Source organism: Hippocampus comes, unplaced genomic scaffold (assembly GCF_001891065.2).
Source record: "Hippocampus comes isolate QL1 unplaced genomic scaffold, H_comes_QL1_v1.1 scaffold49, whole genome shotgun sequence".
Lineage (NCBI taxonomy): Eukaryota > Metazoa > Chordata > Actinopteri > Syngnathiformes > Syngnathidae > Hippocampus > Hippocampus comes.
In genome coordinates, this window is record NW_017804830.1 from 382,070 (window position 1) to 389,455 (window position 7,386).

General features: G+C 56.0%; 2 protein-coding genes across 5 annotated transcripts in view; both read right to left on the minus strand.

The window, feature by feature from the left end:
* Positions 1-2,018, minus strand: part of LOC109514200 (sarcalumenin) — a 15,897-nt gene extending 13,879 nt beyond the window's left edge. The window contains exon 1 of the mRNA XM_019867072.1: positions 1,582-2,018. The gene's annotated coding sequence lies outside the window, so the exon portion shown is untranslated. The remainder of the gene's footprint in view (positions 1-1,581) is intronic.
* Positions 2,019-5,179: 3,161 nt separating this feature from the next.
* Positions 5,180-7,386, minus strand: part of LOC109514722 (nesprin-2) — a 9,524-nt gene continuing 7,317 nt past the window's right edge. For 2 of the 4 annotated variants that reach the window (XM_019868062.1, XM_019868072.1), the window contains exons 10-13: positions 7,092-7,277; positions 6,166-6,309; positions 6,072-6,094; positions 5,180-5,834 (exon numbers count right to left, since the gene is read on the minus strand). In XM_019868062.1, coding sequence (XP_019723621.1) covers positions 5,645-5,834; positions 6,072-6,094; positions 6,166-6,309; positions 7,092-7,277 — 543 coding nt within the window. In that variant the 3' untranslated portion in view covers positions 5,180-5,644. The remainder of the gene's footprint in view (positions 5,835-6,071; positions 6,095-6,165; positions 6,310-7,091; positions 7,278-7,386) is intronic. The other 2 variants (XM_019868089.1, XM_019868080.1) reach the window with 2 other exon arrangements.

Consider the following 7,386-nt stretch of genomic DNA (forward strand, 5'->3'; position numbering starts at 1 on the left):
CCCCCCGAAGTTAAAAGTAAGATGGTGGCACCCTGAAAGACGAGCGCCTCGACTGACGAGGCCTTGGAGATACGAAACGTCACGAGACCGTTGATGGTCTTGAGCAAAACTTTGTGAGCGACGAGGGCGCTCGCATACGTCACGTTGGTCTCCTTGCGGTCCCCCCCGCCCCCCCCGAAGTTAAAAGTAAGATGGTGGCACCCTGAAAGACGAGCGCCTCGACTGACGAGGCCTTGGAGATACGAAACGTCACGAGACCGTTGATGGTCTTGAGCAAAACTTTGTGAGCGACGAGGGCGCTCGCATACGTCACGTTGGTCTCCTTGCGGTGGAAGGACCGGACCAGCCGGTGGCGCCGGCGCGCCAGCGACACAAGCGGATACCACAGAAGGAGAAGGAGGAAGGACAATACATCAGGTACACTCGTTCCAACACTTTGCGCGCTTGCACCGCTTTCTTTGCTTTCCTTTCGCACAAAGGATGGAACACGAGTTGTTTTTGTGCGTATGTTTGTGCGTGTGCGGAACATGACTGTGGCCTCCTTCTGGAAATCTCCGCCGGCTTGAATCGCGCAACCGCCGGACACGTTGCAGTTTTGTCCGCAAAGGCTTCCGATGAATTGCATTGAAGGCAAAGCCGATTTCGATGGCTTTGCTCCGCCACAGCACAGAATGCATCCCCCCCCCGACCCCACCAACCCCCCCCAAAACAAATTGGTGAATTGCTCAATGCGCCGTGTTGGCCCGTGACCCTTGCGTATCACTCGGGCTTCTCAATAAGAGGTGACACCGCAGTGGGGGAGGGCCAAAGGCTTCCATCCAGGCTTGCGACGGCTCTGCACGCACCATCCAAGTCCAAATGTTCTCCACCCAAACAATATTATTAACCCCTGCCCCCCCCCCAAAAAAAAACCTCTCACACACACAAACCCCAAACAGCCAAACCAAAAAACACACACATGAGCGAGGACGGATGGATGAGGGGGCGCAAAATGGGCGGGAAGAGGCTTTGGGGGGGATGGGGGGGCTCCCGCTGAATTTCTCATTGAACAAAACAAGTGAAGCGCCAAATCGCCAACAAGCAGCCTCCTTGTCTCGCGCGCACGCTTGCAGCCGAAGCTCAAGTCCAGCAAGTCGCATTCAAATTTCATTCCACAATTCCATCCTTTGGTCGGAGAAAATGGAAAAAAAACATTTTTTTTTCCCTTGCATTTTATGGTCGAGGCGTGTAAACAAGTGCGCGCGCGCGCATGTATGACCGAGCGCTGCACACGTGCGGCGGTCGATGAGGACCGTTCCAAAAAGCCAGCAAAATCATCGCACGCACACAAACGGCGACGATCTGGGGCCAAACATCTCCAGACGACAACGTCGCCCGCCAGCCGGCCCATCACCGTTTGATGGTGCCTCTCTGCCATGCTAAAGACCCTCCCCACCCTGCCCCCAGCCTCAGCATCCCCCCGTTGATCTGCTTTGTCGCCCCGGAGGAGGTCCCGGAGGACCTTTCGCCTCACCTGCCCGGCTGAGGCGGTACCGCGAGCCGCAAAGATGAGCGGCGGAAAAATAAAAGCGCCAAACTCACCTGCTTTCCGTGCGCATAAATCCGTTTGGGAGCTCGCTCGCTAATAAGCAGCTTGGTGTGTGTTGGACTGCCAAAGACGCCACCGGCGCCAAATCCGCCCAGACGTCCTCTCTCTCTCTCTCTCTCTCTCTCTCTCTCTCTCTCTCTCTCTGCCGCTGCCCCCCTCCTCCCTCCCCTCTTACACGTCTGTGCCCCTCTCCCTGCCTCCCTCCCTCCCTCCCTCCCGCCTTCATGTGTCTCTCAATGGGTGCGAGGGGTCGTACAGCAGGACATGGGCAAGCCCTACTTGCACACGCATGGGATGGCTCCCTTGGTTGCCCTTAGCAACGATGAAGACCACCCGAGGCCCCGCCCCTCAACAATTTTGAACGTTCTGTCCATATGGACGATGGGAGGTGTGGGGGGGGGGGTTGTAATCTTCTCGGACGCGCGCGCTAAAAATAAACAAGAAGAAGAATTCATCTGGAGACGACAAAGTGTCGCCCCCTCGTCATCCCCCCTCCGAGGCCCGCCCCCCCTCCCCCTCGCGCCTCCCACCGTGGCTTCTCCATTGACGCCATTGTTTGCGCCTGTGCACGAGCGAACAATGGGAGCAAAGCATCGGGCTGACTAAGAAAAGGGGGGCGGGGCCGCAGGGCCGTTCTCACCCTTTCAAATGGCAAGCGAACGGCGGCCCCCAAATGCGACGTGAGCGTCCCCGTTCAGCTCGCCGCCTCGCCGGCAGATGAACCGAACCGAGCCGGAGAGCCGCCGTCGGCGTGGCGCGCGAAGGTCGGCGAAATGTGCGGCTCTCGGATGTCTCTCGGCCGTTTGCTCCGAAGCCCAAAACGGCCTCGCCAAGTTGACGCGGCTTGACAAATGTCATGGCAGAGTTTCCCCAAGCTGGCCAACGGTCCCCAAAACGCCGTGCGTGTGTCCCTCCGTTTTCACCCTGTGGCAGCGGCCCAAAGTCCACACTTGCCGCATCAAAATGCAGATGATTCAAAAAAAATAGAGAGAGATATATTATAATGATATATTTAGTTAGTTTTTTCCTATGTCCACCTGCTGGCTGAATGGGCAACCCACCCAACAAAGAGTGCAGCTGCGTGAACTGGGAGCTGACAGTCACGAGGCCAGAAAGCAAAAAGGCCAACTGATGAGCGCCAAACCTCTTCTGTTCTTTGACATCGCTCGGACGAGACGCCTTCATTTGCGGCGTGCAAATCGGAAAGAAGCCGAAAACGAGAGCATCCCCCACCAAGCTTTGCCGAAGGGCAAAATGCGTCGCGATGAACGAAAAACATTGGGTGGGAATCGGCCATCTTTGCCGCTGACATTTGACCGGCAGGTTTTGAGGTGGCAAGCCGGACCGTACCAAAAGGATCCGTCCGTTGCCCGCTTTTCTGAACTGCAGTAAAAGCTCACAAAAGCCAAGGTGGGGGCAGGCGCAGCCAAACGTGGCTTTCGGCTTTCGACTGGCGCTGCCCAACAATGCGTCATCGTGGACTGCCTGCCGTGCGTCGGATTTCATGGACGCCCGCCTGCGGATGCTACGACAGACGCTGACTTCTCGGGTACGAGATTGCCATGGATGTGTGCGGTCAGCCAACTTGGCCAGCCCTCTGACAAATCTCCAGGCAAGCCCCTGACAGTTTGACTGACAGGTGACCCGCCCACAGCGGAAGAGCCTTGATAGGCTCCACCCACTGTTGGGAAACGTCCTCATCGTCGCCCCGTTTGTTGGGATACGCGTGATGCCTTTGGGCCGTCCGCCCCCGGCCGAGGCCAACAAGCTATTCGTGGAGGCCTTGAGCCCGCATTGACTCCTCCGATATGGAATCAATGTCGACTGCTGCAAAGAGAGAGCAGAGGACTCCGCGGGGGGGGCAGAAGGAGAGCAAATACGGACGACAAGTTAGCAGAGGCGAATCACGTCTGTGCGTCTTCTTCCAAGATGGCCGCCCGCAACCCCCCCCCCTCCGTTCACGCCGTCTCAAGCGCACCCTCCGACCAAAGAGCCCCAATCACAAAAGCAAAGCGACGACGCGTCCCACCCGCGCGCGGGAAACCCCCACGCACGCAAGCACGCACAAGGCCACGCTTGCGAAACCTTGGCGCGCCTCCGTGGGCGCAACCTTGTGTGACTCTTTTTATGCGCGTGCTCAAAGACGCAAACGGAACAGGCTGATGTGGCGTCTATCGGGGGGAACTCGGACCCCTCGAGAGCCACCTCCCGCCCGTTTTCGAGCTCTCCCGACTCCAACGCACCCGATTCAATTGATCGCGTTCGTTTCAGGCTTCGACTGAGCTTGCTGATGAGCCGATTGTTTGAGTCAGGTGTGTTGGAGTCGGGGGGGGGGGGGTCGAAAACAGGCGGCATATGGCCCTCGAGGAACCTCAGTTCCCTCCCCCTGGCATGTATGGACACCCTCACACACATCGACACGAATGTCTGTTTTGGGTGTCGTTTTTCATGAAGTTAGCGTGACGGGCTGCTTGTTTTACACCCACGATGACACACAGGCGCACCCCCCCCCCCCCCCCCCCCCCCCCCCAGAAGCAAAGCTTATGCGGCCCTCACAGGAAAAAGTTTGGGGACCGCTGCCCCCCCCCCCAAACTCTTCGGGTGACGTCGCCCCTCCCCACCTCTCGTTTCTCTGGCTGCCGTGTCGTCATGGTGACGCCGGTCGCCCCTGACGACAGCAGCAGCTCGGCTAACAGCCACCGGCTTGACGTTTTCTTGTGGTGACAACGTCGGGAAACATCCGCCAGTCAAACGTGGAGAAAAGGTGCAAATGCCAACACGTCGTTGCTGTGCTCCAAATTGCGTCTTCAAAACAACCGCGCGACTTTGCCTTGCGCTTGTTTGCCGCTCACACGGAAGGCAAAAATGCGCTTGACGGGCTCGCATCCGACCCGACGTGACATTCGGCCCTGCGACTAACTGGCGACAAGAAGTGGCTTCCACTCGGAACTGGTCGCTACCAGCCAATCGCAAACAACCACTTGCGCTTAGATTCTCTCTCTCTCACACACACATACACACACACCCAACTAGGACAGTGAGGGCTTAAGTAATGTGTCCTAAAAGCCTCTTTTCACTTCTTTTCACGGCTCTTTTTCACGTCGGTGCCGGCAAAGTGATTAGCAATCACTCTGGGCTCGCTTGCGTGCGTGCGTGTGGCGGTTGAAGAAGTCGGCGTGTGTGAACGTGGCGGCCCGACGAAGATGGGACGTGTCTAATTGCTGGGACATGAACACAAGGAAACCTTCCCAAATTCGTCACTCGGGAACGTTTGCGTTCCCGCCACCTTGCGACGTAACAGTAGCCGCAAACAAGTCCTTCATTGTCACACGGCCGCATCCGGCCATGAACAGCCCGCGTGACGCCCGTTCTGCACACACACACACACACACACACACACACACACACACGCGCATACCAAGTGGAGTTAATCTCCACTTAATGTATTAGCGGCATCACCAATGGCCACGACGAGGCCTTCCGCAGACACGTGAGCGTGGCACGAAACCTGCGCTAATCTGGCCCATACGCACAATCGCACTTGCGCACCAACACACACGCCCAACATCATACACGCACACTTTGTCAACAAAAGTCATAAAATGTCCACTTTATTTGATGTTCTTTGTAGAAAAACAGACAAAGGCTTTCTTTTTATTCGATCGACACATTTCACAAGGTTTCGTGAAGCTTGACCATCGAAAAAGTGAAATGCTTCAAAGGACGGCAAAGCATCAAGGCTGTTCCACACACAGGCACGCACGTCCGCAGAAAGCCCAAATGCCGACTGGCGCACCGGCGGGGACGTGAACCTTTGTCGGAAGGGATGCCTATCGATCACAAAAATACGAGGGGGCTACAAATGCGCCGGCCACCCATATTCAACACGGACGTTTAGTTGGACTTTTCATGCGACAACCTCCTTGCGGGGATTCCCAAATCTTCACGATGGAGTCACAGCCTTTGCTATGTAAAAAAAAACCAAACCAAAACAACTCAAGGCCCAATCGATCGGCATCTGTGTCATCGCGGCATGATGGGATGCGGCGCGCGGCCTCAAGTGGGCGGGGGCCCGTTGACGTATCTCAGGTGCAGGCTGCCCGAGGGGCCGACGACGCTGCGGCCGCACGGCGCCTCCAAGAAGCTCCAGAAGAGACAGGCCAGCAGCGACACGGCGGCGGCCAGCAGGAGGCACTTGACGCCGGGGCGCGGCGCGACCCAAGGCGCGATCCCGGAGCCCCTGCAGCTTCAGTCACAGCGCGCACAAAGCTCAACATCTTTTCACAAACCCCAAAATTCATGGGAAATTTGTGTGAAAGGGGCCTATTTTGACAACAGCTGTGTGAAATTCTGGGCTTTGCTTCCAATTCGTGTGAAAGGTGGACATTTGGTCACAAAGTGTGTGTGTGTGTGTGTGTGTGTGTGTGTGTGTGTGTGTGTGTGTGTGTGTGTGTGTGCGCGCGCGCATTTGCAGGACAGTCACCTTTCGTCCTCCTCTTCTGGAGTCTGAAAGAAAAAAATCAATGTCTTTTTTAATTTGACCTCGATCTCCCCACGTTGTGACCCAACTGCCTCACCCGCGCCTGGCGTCGGTCCCTCGTCGAGGAACTCGTGTCACGGGACGGCGAGCTCTCATGAGAGGCGCCCGTGCGGTCATCGCCATGGCAACTCGGGACGTGAGTGAAAAGATCTGCGGGATCCCATTTGGCCATGGCCGAACACTGAACACAAAAAGGTGAGGGCCACGCTCACAAAACCAAAATGCAGCCAAGGAAGCTAACATCGAAAGCAACATTGGAAACAAAAAAAAGGTTGAAATTGAACTTAAAACAAAAAACAAAAGAAGTTCTGTGCCACAACTTAACAGCTCGGAAGCTAACAGGCACTCATGTTGGGGGTCACGTCGGAAGCTACCATTTAAAGCTAACGGCAGAGTAACATTGGAGGCTAACTGGAAAAACTATTGTTGGAAGCGAACAGTCTCATCTCACACGTGAGGCAGACGTCAGGCTACCCAAATGCGGTGCGATTTTTCAGCCGATGGCCGTGTGTCTCGTAGCGGATTTGGGAGTTGTCTTGACGCACGGTAGCCCGCGTAGCGTGACATTCTCAACGAGTGGCCGTCCGAGACGCTTTACGACCACAACCAAAGTCTGAATTTTGGTTGGTCTTGCCTGCCACATGTTGCAAAGCAGCATTTTAACTTGTGCTACGTTTGCTAACTGCAAAGCCAGTAGCTGATTAGCAAACGTGCTGTCATGAAACAAATTGGCGACCTCAAGTTCAACATTCAAAGCCAACTTGGAAAACGAATCTTCAAAGCTAACTTTGGATCCCGAAACCCACTGGAAACCAACGTAGCGTGATTGTTGGAAGATCTTTCATCTCGCTCGCGTTCGACGTATGTGGCCATCGAAGGCTATCGTTGGGAGCTTCTGTCGACGCTGACCTCGGAATCGATGTCGTGCGCCAACTCGGAAATAGAACAACTTTGAACGCAAACCTGAGCGTCCGTCTGCACGGCTTTACAGCAGGAAGGACGGAGAGCGCCTTGGCTTCCCAGCCACGCCCTCACACGCCCATCGCCGTCCTGTTTTGGCGTGGAGGTCGCCCGACGGTCCCCGCCAAGGCTCTTGATGTCCGATTCGGGCGAGAACACATCGGGGAGAGCCGGCGACGTCGTCGAGTGCTGCATGTAAATGACCGTCAAGACACATCAATCACATCAATGAGCATGCAGCCTCTCACACACACACACACACACACACACACACACACACACACACACACACACACAC